The following is a 16,705-nucleotide window of genomic DNA, read 5'->3' as shown; positions in this document are numbered from 1 at the left end:
ATATATAGTTACCAACTAATTTAGTACGTACGATATATATTGTCAAATTCTCACTCTTAACAATAATAATTGATTTGACTTTTTTGTATATTTTTTTAAAATTCAAATATGGTAGTTCTTCCTCTAAGTAATTATTAGTTATATAGCTATATATAAAAATTTTGCTCCGCACATGCACTGATTTAAAAAGTTAACTAATCATCTCACAGATGATAGATTATTTTAGTTTGTTGTTTAATTATTATTACCGTTCAAATTTAATTAATTCAATTCAATAATATGTTCTTTTCTTCTACCATAAGTTTGTTAAAATCAGGAATTTTCCTTCTGCTACATTCAAAATAATAATGTGCTCTTCATTGCACAAAAAAAAAAAATCAAAGATTGTGTGCGTACATGTTTTTTTTCCTAGAAAAAATATATTTTTTAGGCATGGTAAAATAAGGCGGTGAGGCGGGGCGGGGCGGGGCTTTTTGCCCCGGTAAAAACGGGGCAGAATTCGGGGCAGGCTATGAATTCAAGCGGGGCGGGGCAGCCCCGCCCCCCGCCCCGCTTCGAAAACTTTTTTTTTTTTTTCTATACTCTAACTCAATTCTCTAATGCTATTTATATATATGCATAATGCGTAAAATTGACATTGTATATGTGATTTAGAATATCATTAATTCTAAATAGATTAGAAAGAATTGTAAATATTGAAAAGTATATTTTATATAATTCATATTTATTTTTGTAAATTTTAAAATAAAGAAAACAAAATATAATATTTGAAAGTGTAGTTGATACGAAGTGTAAAAAATAAAAATTACAATAAAAAAAATATTCAGGTTGACGGAAAATTCTAAAATTATAATTTAATGTATTTTAAAAAAATTAAATAGGAAAAATGGGACAGGGCAGACCCACCCCATTTACATGCCTATTTTTTTTAAACTATATATTAAAATGTTCACTTCAATACTTACTCAGTCAACATCACGTTTTTAATTATCATATGTATGAAGTTATTACTAATTAAATACCCATTTGAGTTGCATGCACACATTTCCATATATCTCACATAATTAAGAAATTACTAAAATATATTGTATTTCAAATTAAGTGAGGTTATTAAATTGCCCTCGTTTTCCCATTATTTTTTAAATTAAAAAAAATAAACAGGTAACATGTTAGAATTAGTAGTGATATATTTATAGTGAGATATTTCGTAATTCTCTGTAGAATTATATGGTCCTTGACATACTTATGTAAATGACAATCTTCGATCGGGTCTAACATTTTAAATATTATGCATTTTGATTTTATTTATTTTTATATGTATAAGGTTAACATTTATTAATATTATTACATTTCAACCCTTTGATAATTAATATATGGTCACAATAAAAATTTCTTTAGGCAATATTATTACATTGACAAGGTGGTGATCAAGTGAAACATTAGGGATTATATATTGGTTGTAATTTTGACCTATAATATATATAATGGAAAATGACAGATAAAGGATCCAAGAAAACAATATATACATATATATATATATATTTATATAAGAACCCCAAAATATAAAATAATTATTAATGATGAGACCAATTAATATATCTATGCATGCAAATGTTGTTAAACAATTAGGTATACCACTATTTATTACCCTATGATTAATGGTTTTTGTTAGGTTTGTGTTTGATTAACTTTCATTGTCTTACACGAAGAAAAGAGAAGAAAAAAAAAGGGAAAAAGTAATTAATTATAATTAGATCAGTACATATACCTTTCCTACAAAATCTTCTAATTATATATAAATTTTCTCTTGACTTTGTATATATTTATTAAGAATAAGTAGTGAGAAACTAAAATGATTCCCTTGACTTTTGTCTTTTGCGGATCAAGAAATATACAACTACTTCCAGAACTTTGAGAAGAAAAATCATACGTACCAATATCTTTTGCTGACAATTTTGTACTACTTTTTCTGACAATTTAGTGATGATGAGATTAATTATGAGATTAAATGTATATGTCTTTCAGTTTTATTTGTGTTTGTTTTACTTTTTGACATTAGAGCATGTGTAAATTAAAATAAATAAATGTAAGAATATTGAGCCATTATTAATAAGAATATGAGTAATTTTACTAATCACTAATTGATTTTTTGGATGGAGTCTCATGATTCTTGTCATGGTATCATTATTCTAGCAGACATTCGATCACACTGATCCAAGGAGTGATGAGCCAATAATTTAAAAATGCTTGAGATTCGCATAGTGTAATAAGACACTTGATATCCAAATAGTGAGCTAAGTCGCATGAGATCCGCATAGTGCAAAAAGACACTTGAGATCAGGTGATTCAAGATTGGTGAGCGAAAAATCGCCACCATCTTGAGGCAAGATATTGGAGTATGGTGTCTCACACAGAATACGTGTAAAAATATTGAGTCATTAATAAGAACATGAGTAACTCCACTAATCACCAATTATTTTTTTAATAAAGCCCCATAATTCTTGTCAGTACACACTTTTTCCAAACAAATAAATTTATTTTAAATTAATTAAATTCCCTCTTTTTAGCCTTTATTAATTAAATGTTGTAGAGAGTTTAAACATGGTAAGAGTACTAAACCAAGATTTTTTTAAAAAGGTTTTTCTAAATTAATCCTAGTTTCAAACTCAAACAATCATTATATAGCAGAGACACTAGTCTGTAAAATACACACATGAATTTCCCATTTTAATTTAGCCTTTATTAAATAAATGTTGTAGATCATTAGAGATTAACCTGGTCATGAGACTAAACCAATAATTTTTTTTTTTTTGCTTCTGAACTCCAACTTACCAAGAAGTTATTAGAATGGTCATATAAAAAAGTCAATAACAATAAGTATTCAAATTCAACTTCACACACACACATATAGTACTTGCTTCTTCTATATATATGTGTGTGACTCATATTTGTTAGAGCTAATAAAAAGAAAGCCAAGTCAAACTCAAAAAAGAAAATAAAAAAAGTGTTATATATATATTATATAATGCAAGATAATTAATTAAGCTAGCTAGGTATAGAAACCTAAAGTATGAATAATAATAATAATAATAATTGTACTTAGCATTATTAAGAGATAAATACATATATACAGGCCATACTTATCCTCTTATCATCAGGACCACCTTTACCAGCTCAATACATTACAATACTAATCTTTGATAAGTTTGGTCTTCTTGATGATGAAATGTTAATAATTTTGTTTTAATAATTTCTTTTCAGTTAGTTTCAAAGCATTATATATAGAGATTCTAGGGTTTAGAGAAAGACAAGCAGAAGCATGTTTTTCTTTGCCATAAAGATCTGAGTCCATTTGGGTACTCATAATTAAAATATTAGTATTTTGGGGAACTGAGTGCTTTTCAAATTTTGATAGTTTCTTCTTGGTTATTTCTACGTGGTTGTGGTTCCTAGCCTTCTTTTCCTCCTTCGTAATAAAATTAATTAACATATATATAAATAAATATATATTTTTGAAAGTTTTCTCTTTAATTAATTAATTAATAATGATAAAGTAATAGTAGTAGGGAAAACCGAGGTCAATTATATGAGTGGTGCTTCTTCTAAAAGCTTTTTGATAATTAATTATGTACGTCTGCCTTTTTGTTTTGGTAATTTATTATTATTATTCTTATTATTTCAATTATTTAACTATTGCCATCCTTGGCTACTATATAATATATAATCTGTATATATATAATATTAACCCCCTAGCCAACTTGTCACAATTAGATTCAACATGTTTATACTATAACAATAAAATAAAGAAAAACGGATATTATTTAGGTATATATATATAGTGTTATTTTTTATATATAAAAAATATTGTAGTGAACTATGATAGTAATTTAATCAATAGGGAGAATTTGACTTGTTCATATATATATATATATATATATATATATATATATGTCACATTTATTGCTGTCATCACATATATATATATCATTTAGAAATTATATATACAGTCAACCCTAATTAATGGTAGTAGAGTTATATATATATATATATATATACAATTTAGTGATCATCAATTGATTCCACTATATATATTTATAAGACGATACATAAATACAATTGTTCAATGGGATCAAAACGTGTCGAGTTTTGATTTCCTAATCGATATATATATTTCTAGAGAAAAACCTAGCTAGTATAACTACTAAAACGTTCTTTCATATATGAGGAAAATCTCAATTATTAATGAGAAAAAGAAAAGAAAATGTGTAGGGATAAAGCTAGTTATAAAATTATTAACCTTGACCTGTTGACCATATATGTGACAATTATTTTTGCTATCGGTACTAACGTATAAAACTGAGTTTTTTTTTTTGAAAGGAAGTTAATAACGTAAAACTGATGAGTTGAACAAGTCAAATATTAAATTGTTAGAATATATATAAAATTGTTTCTTATGTTCTTAGCAGGTCTCGTACGTTATTATACATGTGTCTGAAAGTGTATAGGAATTAGGAAACAACAACAACAATAATAATAATAATAGTAAAAAAATTAATATAATGGAATTTTTTTTTACTAACACTACAATAGTTAATGAAATATATTATTATTATAATGACTTTATGAACTAATAATTCATTCATCTTAGTAAGATTAAATAATATATTTGCCATATTAATTTATTTTTTCTAAGTATATATGTGATTCGATTTATAAAAGTGTACTGTCCCAAATTCATCAATAAATAAAAGAGGTAATTAGTAATATACATAGATTGGCTGGCTTAATTTGCTTTTTAAGTAGTCTTGTCATGTGGACTGATGTACTTGTACGTAGCTAATTAAGCTATATAGGTCATATTATTTATGTATGGCAAATTAATTAATTACCCAAGTTGTAATATGATACAATATTTCTTTAATTATGTAGATAATTGTTATCTTATGGACAACATGTATGGGGAAATTATTGGTGATCATAAGTTTTAATTCGAAAATTAATTAAATCTTATATATATATTATATATAAACGTGTATGTGTGATTATATACTCCATACATAATGCTAGTGGCTAATAAAAAAGCAATGAGAAGTTTTTCTTTTTTTTTTTCTTTTTAATATATAATAGATAGTATATAAATATGTAATATTATGAGTAATCGGTGAAAATAGGGCATTTTATATTATTTTCTTGCAAAATAGATTTTTTGTTGTTAATTTTTGATAAGATGTGGGGAAGGTTATTTTGTAAAAATTATATATCAAAACAAAATTATTATGCAAAATGATTATTAAAAAAATTATTTTGATAAATAACCCTATATATATTGTTGTACCTACTATAAGTATATTTCAATTCACAATTAATTAATGAGAATTGTTAGGGGCACCAGCAGCACTATTCAATACCGTAAGGAAGTGATGTATTATTATTATTAGAGCAATCCAATTTCAGGTATTATATATTTATATTATTAATAATTATTGTAGAATATCGCTAACTAATTATGTGGTATCACCTCATGTGATATTCTGTGCACGTTAATATGTCAAATAAGAAGACTCTTAACTCTTAATTAATAGATATGGTATATAATTTGATCCTACCGACATGGCTATTATTACACTAATTACCATATAGAATTAGTTTACACATATTCTAGCTTTGGTCATAATTGGAAAACAAAATAATAAAATAAAAACAATCCAATGAAAATCATGGATATCTGAAAGTTGAAACAGTACACTGATAATGTTCCGAAAAGTACATTCCCCAAGGTCATATGTTTCGGCTCAATCCAAGTAATATTAATTAGAGTCTTAATTAATCCCAAGACTTTTACAGCAGTCATATATTATATATATGCCAATAAAATAAAATTATGGCAAATAATACAAGTTTGTGCAAAATAATTTAATGAAAGTAGGCACATCCAATTGGGTCATTTCTATATATAATGTTTGTTTAATAATAATAAAGCTAAACAGTAAAATATATATAGGGTGGCTTACAATTAATTAATTATTAAGGTCTATGAAATGGAATACATTTCAAGGATAATAGTGACAAAATAAGAGGATGGCATGGATGGATGTTTCTTATGATCAATATATAAATATACCCTCCAACATTCATTTCAAACATATTAAATTAAATTAATACTTAATACATAGTTAATTAAAAACACATATATATATAATTATGAAAAAGCAGTACAATTTAAAACTATAAAGTAGAAGAAAAATCGTGGTGTACTTTGTCTAGTTGTGTGCATATATATTGTTAAATATGGATTATTGAACTAATCCAAAAAAAGTAAGAGAGAGATAGAGAGAGAGAGAGAGTGTGAATTTTACTCAATTAAACCCTAGAAATGAGGTTGAATTTGAATTATAGAAGAGAGAGAGAGAGAGAGAGAGAGAGGTAGGCAGATGTTGTAAGACTTTTTTGTCCTCATAAGCATCACATCACCCCCAACTATTCCCAACTACTATAAATCCCAGTCCTCCTTCTTCATTTTTTTTCAACAACATATATAGACTCAATCAAAATACAAAGCCAAACACTTTTCTTATTATCCAAGATCATCAATTAAAGAGACACAAATCGATTCAGAAGTAGTAGAAACAAAAAGATGGGTCGAGCTCCATGTTGTGACAAGGCTAACGTGAAGAAAGGACCATGGTCACCCGAGGAGGATGCTAAGCTCAAGGCTTATATCGATACTTACGGCACTGGTGGCAATTGGATTGCTCTTCCCCAGAAAATTGGTATGCAAAAAATTAAATTTTGATATATTTTTTTTCCATTGGTAATAATTAATTGATTAATTAATTAAACTCTTGGTGGGTATTTTAATTTGGTTGTTTAGGGCTCAAGAGATGTGGAAAGAGTTGCAGATTGAGGTGGCTTAATTACTTGAGACCTAATATCAAACATGGTGGATTCTCTGAAGAAGAAGACAACATCATCTGTAGTCTCTACATAAGTATTGGCAGCAGGTCAGTCTCTCTCTCTCTCTCTCTCTCTCTCTCTCTCTTTATATATATATATATATAAACATATCTACTTGGAAAACAAGCTAGCAATAAGTTTCAACCTTAACATGTTGTCCCATGTCTCTTGTCCTGATTCTTTCTTTGCCTAGAAACTCTCATGCTTAAGATTTAGATCAATATATATATATAAACACAGTTATATATATATATCTCATAGGGTTTGGAGCTAATTTCTTCTATATATATATTATTATATATATAAAATTGTATGTATAGGTGGTCCATAATAGCAGCTCAGTTACCAGGAAGAACAGATAACGATATAAAAAACTATTGGAACACTCGACTGAAGAAAAAACTACTGGGAAGGCGCAAGCAATCCAATGGTACTAGAATACTATCCTCAGCGGCGGCGGCGGCGGCGGCGGTCGACGGAAAAGTTCCGGCGGCTGGTGGGTTATTGGAAGATTCTGAGACCTTGAGTAGCTCAGCCATTGAAAGGCTCCAGCTCCATATGCAACTTCAAAGCCTCCAAAACCCTCTCTCTTTTTACAACAATCCTGCTCTGTGGCCTAAGCTTCATCCCTACCAACAAAAGATGATCCAACAAAGTTTCCATTCTTTGAATGTAAACCCTAACCCTAACCCTAACAATCCTGAGCTGATAATAACCCAAAACCCCATGATCATGCAAGTACACAATAATCATCACGTGATTAGTCCTAATAATCATCATGATCACGAGCAGGGTGATTTTTATGGCTCATCGTCTGCTGATATGGCTGTTGACGAAGATAATCAGATCAGTGGTGCGAAAGGGTCATCAGATCAGACTGGTAATATTCAAGCTTTTCAGGCCGAGCTTGAGGGCATTCTTAATGGATCAGCAGCTGATCATGGTGGTACAGTTGGTTTCCATGATCAAATGGGTTCTGATGGGTTCGATTGTTTCAAGGATATGAATGGTGTGGTCTCCAAGGACAGCTTGCTATGGTGGTCTAGTGAGTTCGACGCATCAAAATCATCATCTTCAAACTCATGGGAGTCTACTTCTGTGGTTCTTGATCATCATCATCAGTCTAATAATGAGATGTTTCATGATCATCATTATGATCAAATGAGTTACGGCCTGTGACAAAATGAGGTTAATTAATTTAATTAACTACTTCTAAGTACTATATTGATATAGAGGGATAGAACTTGGGTGATTTGTTATGGTCATAAGATGAAAATCATGAGATATATGTATTAAGGAGGAAATATGGAACATATATAAATATGTATTTATATATATATGTATAAGAGGAGGAGGGGGGGTTTTGTAAATTAATGTGTGAATAATTAATAATGTGGATGTTTGATCACCAACTTTGTTTATTATAAAGATCTTAGTGAATCTGGATTTTGTCTTTAAATATGGTCAAAGCATTGTATATCTCTCTCTCTTTATTTTGAAACTCGATCCTTATATTATATATACACATTTGTGTATATATTTATATAATATATAGGGTTTCTGTAGGATATTTGAAAAAGGTTCTATAGAGATCTGAGGGGCAAAGAATCTCATAGCTAGAGTTGAACCTTACTAATTTGTCAATCGTCTAAGAATATATTCCTTCTTCACCGTTGACAGAAGCTAATATTTACGTATATAACAACAAAACAATATTCTCTCCACCACCACCACCACATGGGCCATGCATGATTATGATTATTATGATTATGATTATGATCATTATGATTATGATGAGTTAATAAGTACTTTTGTTTCACCCTAAGTAACTTGTTTAAATGATTTCTCATATAGGTGATCAACACTTGAGTTGAATTGACAAGAGTGATCACTACACTATATTTTTTTAATCCCTTTTCATAACAAATTTAAATTAGTTTTGACCTTTTCATATTAACATATTTCTATACATAAATAATAATTTGTCAAATTTAAAGTGGTGAAGTAAAGAAAAAAAATGTGTAATTTTTGAGAGAAAAGATTTCTATTACATAGTTTGTTATATATGAATTGAAATCATTTTCTTTAGAGAAGAGTTTCAATCGTATATATATATATATATGTCATGATCTCTTTTTCTAACTAAAATCACTAAAATAACTATACCAGTTAGCTAATTTAATTAATTTAGTCATTTAATTTGGCTATATATATTATTTATGTAATCATTTATATAGTAGGTAAATCAGTCTTTTTCGAATTAAGAGAGAGAATATATGCATATGTACAATAATATTGCTAACATTCTAGAGGTCTCTACACACTTCAATTCTCTTTATTTTATATGGCAACGGATTTGCAATTACCTGCACTAATTAATTAGTTAGCAAAGTTATGTATTAATGGCTATATATATATATATTCTTTAAAATTTTTAAAAATGTATTTTTTAAAAAAAAAAAAGAAAAAGTTAAGATCAAGCGAATCCAACCAAAGATGTATACACAACACAGAAGGATACAGTGATGTATAAACAAATCCAGTGGAATAAACCTCGAGCAATAATCCAATAGAAAAATGTTTTAGAAGAGAAATAAATAAGTACATAGTTTTACAGATAATGAAGCACACCTAATGAAATAAAAATTAAAACCATATTCAATTCATCCTATATATTAAAGTACATGAGAATATACTTCATAAATGTGTCAATTATCAAGAGAGATGGAAATACTTTAGACTAGACTAGTTGTAGGTTGAAGTTGGAGTGACATTTTCATCAAATCAAATTAATTCCTTTTTTTAATGGAAAATTCATTAATTGTTAACACGAACTAAGGTGATGTTTGGTTAGGGGTAATGGAATGGAAAGAAATTAATTTTCATTTTATTTCTTTGTTTGATTGTATTTTAGAGTATTGGAATGTCATTTCAATAAAATTATTTTTCCACCATTTTGGTGAAATGACTATTCCATTTGAAAGTTGGAGGAAAAACCATTCTAATGCAAAATTGAAAAAAATTTAATAATTTTTTTTATTCATATTAATTTTTATTTCATTTCATTCCATTCTATTCCATTTCTATTCTTTTTCCCATTCCCATTCATATTCATCAATTTTCATTCACTCCAACCAAACGTCACCTAAGTTTGTTACATGTTGGAAAAGCTCAAAGAACTAACTAATGTATACATCTCAATAAAAGATGATCCAAATAAGCTAAGCCATTGCTAGTGAGTCCCCGTTCATATAGATAAGACACTTTGGCAAGGTTAGCAAACTTACTACAATAGTGAAAATCAAAACAGATTTGTGAGCGTATTTAGGCAATACTTCATAAGCAACTTAATGCAGTAGTTAGAATCACTAACCACGGGGTTATGTTTGTGTAACAAAATTAGTTATCCGAAAGTAACAGACTGAGTTGTACAAAAGAGAATAATAACAACCTAACTAATTCAAGATAACTAACATAACAATTGGTACTACTAATAGGCCCCTTCAAGATGGAGTGTATAAGTTGATGACACCCATCTTGGATACAATGTCTTTGAAGGTAGTTGGAAAGAGAGTTTTGGTAAATATGTTAGCCAAGTTGTTTTTTGAAGTGACATGTATCATTTTGAGTGCGCCTTTGTTAACTTTCTCCCTAACAATGTTGCAGTCAATATCAACATGTTTCGTCCTGTCGTGCAATGCTGGGTTTTCAATAATGTGAATGGAAGAATTGTTGTCACAGTAGAGAATGGTAGCTATAATGATGTATGCAGAAATCTTTGAGGATGGCCAAAATCCATGTGACTTCACAAGTCACATTTGCCATTACTCTGTACTCAGCTTTGGCGGAGGATCCAGGAGACCAAAGAATCACCAATGAACACGCAATAACCAAATATGGATCGACGAGTGTCAAGGTAGCCACCTCAATCTGCATCTGCAAACAACTTGACTTGAACATTGTGAGGACTGAGACTTGTTTCTGCATATGCAGAGACCTGAGAAGAAGAGTTAGCATGGAAAAAAAGGCCTTGGCCAGGCGTAGATTTTAAGTATTGTAAAATCCTTAGCTTGTTGATGAGGAACTCGTGGAGAGATGAGAGAAATTGACTAAGCCTATTGATAGCAAATGAGATGTTAGGATGGGTTATAGTTAATATATATGAGCTTCCCAATGAGGCTGCGATAAGATGTTGGATCTAAAATAATTTCACCAATGTCATTGCTTAAATTAAGGTTGGGTTCCATTGGGGTGGGAGCAGGTTTTGCTCCTAAAAAACCAGTGTCCTTAAGTAATTGGAGAGTAAAAGGTCACTGAGATACTAAGATGCCTTTAGTTGATCGCGTTATCTCAATTTCAAGGAAAAACTGTAGTGGACCTTTAGTTTGAATTTACTATCAAGAGTGTTTGTAAATATGAAATGGCATTAGGAGTATTATTAGCAATAATTATGTCATCAACATAGACTAAGGTTGCTACGAAGATGCCATGACTATTTTTGATGAATAATGAATGGTCGAAAGGAGATTGTTTGAAACCATTGGTTAGTAATGTAGAACTAAGCTTGGTACCATTGCCTAGAAGCTTGTTTGATGCCATATAAAAAATCTTTGCAATTTGCAAACTGAGATTTTTGGGAATGTTGAAGGAAGTGGATAGCCTTTAGGCAATTTCATATAAACATCTTCCTCTAAGTCACCATGCAATAATGTGTTGTTTATATCCATTTGATGGAGATGCCAATGCTTAAGGGCATCAAAAGCAAGAAGGATTTTGAGTGTGTTAAACTTGGCTACAGGAGCATAAGATTCAAGGTTTAATACCTTGTTGTTGGGTGTACCCTTTGGCAACTAAACGTGCCTTGCATCATTCTAGATTCTCCATTGGGTTTGTATTTGATTTTATACACCCATTTGCTACCAACGACTTTGTGGTCGGGTGGTAGAGAAGTACGTAATAATCCAAGTTTTATTGGCTTCTAAAGCTTGTAGTTCAAGTTGCATGGATTTTTGCCATTCGAGACGGGTACATGCTTCAGTGTAGGAAGTTGGCTCAAGTGTTGTATTTGTGGTTAAAACAACAACACGAAATGGATCTGAAAGCTTATTGTAAGCAAGGGAGTTAGAAATAGGGTGAGAAGTTGTAACGTCCTAAAAATGCTAATAGGGTTTAGTGCCTTGATTAGCGTGCTGGGAGGGCAGAACTAGATATATGTGTGATTATGTGGCATGCATGATATGTATGATAATGTAAGTATGACTATATGTATGTTTATGAGTATTAAATATATGCATGTGGGCCCATTCTTGATAGTTGAGCCATATTTGTAATATTGTCCCGTTGCGAGCATAAATGTTAATATATGTGAGTAAATGATTGAGACCACATTATTATGTGGATATATTTACAGTATACGGCTCGAGGCGATCCTAGTGAGCAGATTAGCGGAATAGTCACAGCGGGGCTAAATACCCGGTTCGGGGCGAGCCTGGGGGTATTTTGGAAAGTTAATGTGTATTTGAGGTTTATTGAGTAACAAGTAAGTATTTGGTGATTAAATGGGCATGTCGGTATTAGTTGGGAATTTGTAGGATGACTTGAGGAATTAGCAGGAATTGGGGAAAAATATCATTTTACCCTTAGGGCAATTAAAAGGTTAAGTGGGTATTCGAGGGAATTTTGGTGTTTTCCAAGCTAAGAATATTACACCTAGCTGATTCTAGGAATGATAGAACTATCTAGATTTTTCTCAACTCACAGAATAATCTCTCTTCCTTTCTCTGTCACGTTCTCTTTCTCCCTCAAAGATAAGGTTTGAAAGTTTGGAGGAACTCATGGGAAACTAGCTGAGGGGACAAGGATTTGAGGCTGAGAACTTGGGGAAAACAAGCTAGGGTCAAGTCTGTGGTAGCTGGGGGTTGAACTCCTGCTTGTTTGAGGTAAGGATTCTATACTAATCTTGTTGAATTTTGGCTATGACTTATGGGTGTTGCTTAGATTCAGACTTAGGATTTAATTTTGTGTTCTAATGAGTTTTGGGATATTTAGTTTGGTTATGATACTGTGATATGAATTCTGGGTTAATTATGGGAATAATGATTGAATTGGGTGAGGAATTATGAGTTCGCCTGGGAAGAAAACACTGGAAAAGGGTGGTTTTTTCTGGGTTTGGGGCCTCGGGCCGCGGTCCGCGTGCTTGAAGAGGCTGGGATGCCTCTATTTTGCCGGGCACGCCGTGATCCAGGGGGTGCAAGTCGCGACCCGTGTCCTCCAGCAGGGAGGGCCTGACCTCTGTCTAAGGGGCGGGCCGCGACCCTTAAGGGCAAGTTGCGGCCCTAAATGGAAAATGGAGGGAAGCCAAGGTTTTTAGGCTCGAGGATTCAAACCAAAGTGCTCGGGACGATTTCTACTACCCGATTTAGTAGAAATCAAGGTCTTGGAGGCTAGTATTTGATTCCAAAGATTTTAAATGATGTAGAATCGTATTGTTATCCATTATCGCATTGTGACTAGGTTTTACCACAAGGGCTCAGGAATTAAGGATCGTGCTCCAGGTCGTCATACGCCTGCTTCTCGGGATTCGAGGTAAGAAAACTACACCCATGTGGTTGTCTTGGGATTGAGATTCCCTATAATTGAGTATATGCGTTCTGTGAGTTATATATCTGTTATGTGGGATATGAAAGTACGACCTAAGGATGTCAGGGCTGATGATAAGCGTATTGGACGTAATTCGGCCTAAATGAGTCGGGGTCAACTAAATAATTAATAGGACTCGACCTAAGCGAGACGGGGTCAGCTAAGTAACCAGAGGTCTCGGCCTAAGGGCACTGACACCTAAGTATTCGTATTATAGTTTGAGTTATATGTGAAAGTATATGCTAATCGTTGCCTAGCTTGATACTTGTATTCTATTGATTAATTGAGTTAATTGGTTTGAAGTTTTTTAATTGCTCTTATGCTATATATGTTTGTTGTTTTTAAGTTTTGTTGCTGGGTCTTGGCTCACGGATGTTATGTGGTGCAGGTAAGGGAGTTGATAGCTGGACCAGCCATGAGTTGGAGAGCTTCAAGGGCGATGTGTACATATGCAGCCTGCTCGATCGCCACGGTCGAGATAACTTAGGAGGAACCAGGGTTAAACCCTGTTTTGCCGCTTAGGATGGATAAATTGTATTTGTTTATCTTTTACAAGTCTATAAACTGATTTTTGGGATCCCGTGTACAAACTTAATATTTTAATGAAAAATAATCATTTTGTTGACCAAATCTTTTATTAGTTGACCTCGACTTAGTCTTTAATTACACATTTAAGTTCAAATGACTTGCTTAGCAGATTAAGCACCATTTTAAACACACAATGTAACGATCTTGGTTATCTAGGGCATTACAACTTGGTATCAGAGCGATCTAGGTTTAAGGGTTCCTGAAGACTGGCAGGGCGTGTACACTCGCCGCTAAAGATAAGCTCGACTCACAGTTAGGTATCTAATGACATGATTATGTGGCTACTTGTTTAAATTGAACTTATGTGCCTTATCTACATGCTAGTATAGAAAGCATGATGTGTATGAGTATATTTGGTAGTAATGGGATTTGATAATTAATGCATGAGTAATGCAGATTGGTGCTTTGATATGTATATTGTGTGTGTGATTATTGTGATTGTTTGGACCTGCCTGTGGGATGATTCTTGATATGAGCATCAGGGTTGAGGGGTTAAGTCGGTGATTGCGGATTGATTTAGAATGTATGTACTCAAGATAGTTAATTAGACCTGGTATTGTTAGAATGGGGGCTGCAAATGATAGTTAGGGTCGGAACCCTCCATCTGCCCCTGGAATTTGCAGCAGATGTTTGTTGGTAGGCAAGTAAGGCTGCTATATCTGGATAAGAAGATTGGATGGTTGAGACAGTGGGTTCCGTTGGGGAAACACTGCTTTGTATGTCTTGACAGAAGGGGCACCAGTGTTGGTTCAACCTGAGGACGGAAACAGATAAGAGTTACCGTATGGACGATGTTAGAAGCATTATCCTCTTGTTTTCGAGGAAGGTTTAGGTTTGCTTAGGAAGTGATCAGTGGATGGACATGTTTAACTCTATCCTTGATGATATGAGAATGGTGGGCCATGATAGAGTAGTTGCGCCATACATATGCGACAGGAGGATGCCCTGATGTTGTAGGAAATAGTACTCTAGACCTTGAATGTTGTAGAGTCCAAAGAACTTTACTTAGCTAGTTAGATAGTAGTATAATAGTAATAGTAGTATTATTGTTATGACTATGGATTTTTGGTTCAGACTGGGATTTATTTGGACACTCATAGTAACACTTGTAGATTTTCTAAGTTTAACCTATAGTTTAGGAATATTAATTTTAACCTAAGGTTTGGTTAATATGACTGATATTGAGGATAATATCTATTATATTATAAGGTTTAGATAAGATCCAATAAGATTATAGCACATGTCATGTGTATGTTTTTTAATGATTAAGTATTTTGAGGAATAAATTTATTAAGGTTAAAATTTGAATATCCTAGGGTCAGTCAGCAACTTTGAAAACGTTAGAGGGCTTAGTCAAGGCTATTTACTCAATTCAAATTAAGCTAAAAATGTGTAATTTCGTGTTTAAATATTCAGCGTATGCCGATATATCGCAGCTATAGGGGGCGATATATCGCAGCACGAAAAAAAAAACGTCGCACGATTGCCTTAGGCATACTGGCCCAGGCGATATATTGCCTCCTTCAGGGCATTTTGAAACATTTTGAAAATGTTCTCCATTCAAATCTTCAACCTCTTGATAAGTCTAGCATCTTTCTGAACGAGTCTTCAGCCTCTGCTGAACGATAATTCAAATGTTTTTCAATTAAAAAGCCATTATTTTTATTCAAGTTAAATGAAGATCTTTTCATTTCTAAACTCTATAAATAAGACCTAGTACCCAGCCATTTATTCATCTATTACTCTAAGTTCAGAGGCTGCAAGTTGCTAGGTTATTATATTGAGAGTGTAAACACTTGGGTTGGGAATTATAAGCTTGATCATTATAAGCTTACCAAACACTTGGGAAGTAAGGTTTATAGCATTTCAGTTCAAGGTTTAGATTGGCTATAGAAGCATTCTAGGTATTTCACACTCTAGTTCATTTGGTATTATTTTCTTTAAGTTATTGTAGTCTTCTACTCAGCATTCTAACCTTATTCTTTATTCTTGGTTAGGAAACTTAAGGTCTTGAACATAAGTTTTTGGTAAGTATATTCTCAATGGTATTGTTCTTCCATTCTTTTCATCTCATTCTCTTTAGTATACTCACTCTCCCATTTATGGTTTTTAGGAGTGTTCCAAAGTCCCAAAATCTGTTCTCATATCCCGGTAATTTTGGTAAGGAAAATAGGATAGGATTTATGTGTTATATGATTTTATATGTTATCTTATGATTTTATGTTATGTAATATGCTATGCTAAATATGTTTGTAGGCTTGGGCATATGACCTATACAACTAACAAGCCCCAAATAGATTATGGGCATATGACTTGCTTAGATAGCAAGCCCCACTAATCTAATGGGCATATGACTTGTTTAGTTTATGGGACCCCAAGTAATAATGGCCATTATAGTATGTATGTGACATAAGTGTTATGATATGTTTTATGTTTCTTTATGAAATTTATGTATATGGTTTATGTGTTAGATTTTCCTTGCTGTGCATTAGGCTCACTCCTTTTTGTTTATATGTGTAGGAAA

At 32.0% G+C, this 16,705-nt stretch overlaps 1 protein-coding gene across 1 annotated transcript; it reads left to right on the top strand.

The window, feature by feature from the left end:
- The first annotated feature begins 6,545 nt into the window (after window positions 1-6,545).
- Window positions 6,546-8,413, top strand: LOC133784448 (transcription factor MYB36). Its single transcript, XM_062223792.1, has 3 exons — window positions 6,546-6,770; window positions 6,872-7,001; window positions 7,275-8,413. The coding sequence occupies exons 1-3, from the start codon at window positions 6,635-6,637 to the stop codon at window positions 8,131-8,133; spliced, it is 1,125 nt and encodes a 374-aa protein (XP_062079776.1). The 5' UTR covers window positions 6,546-6,634; the 3' UTR covers window positions 8,134-8,413.
- Window positions 8,414-16,705: the final 8,292 nt, after the last annotated feature.

The sequence above is a fragment of the Humulus lupulus genome, chromosome 6 (genome assembly GCF_963169125.1).
Source record: "Humulus lupulus chromosome 6, drHumLupu1.1, whole genome shotgun sequence".
Lineage (NCBI taxonomy): Eukaryota > Viridiplantae > Streptophyta > Magnoliopsida > Rosales > Cannabaceae > Humulus > Humulus lupulus.
Note: the sequence above shows the minus strand (reverse complement) of the source record. Positions and strands in the feature narration are given on the sequence as shown.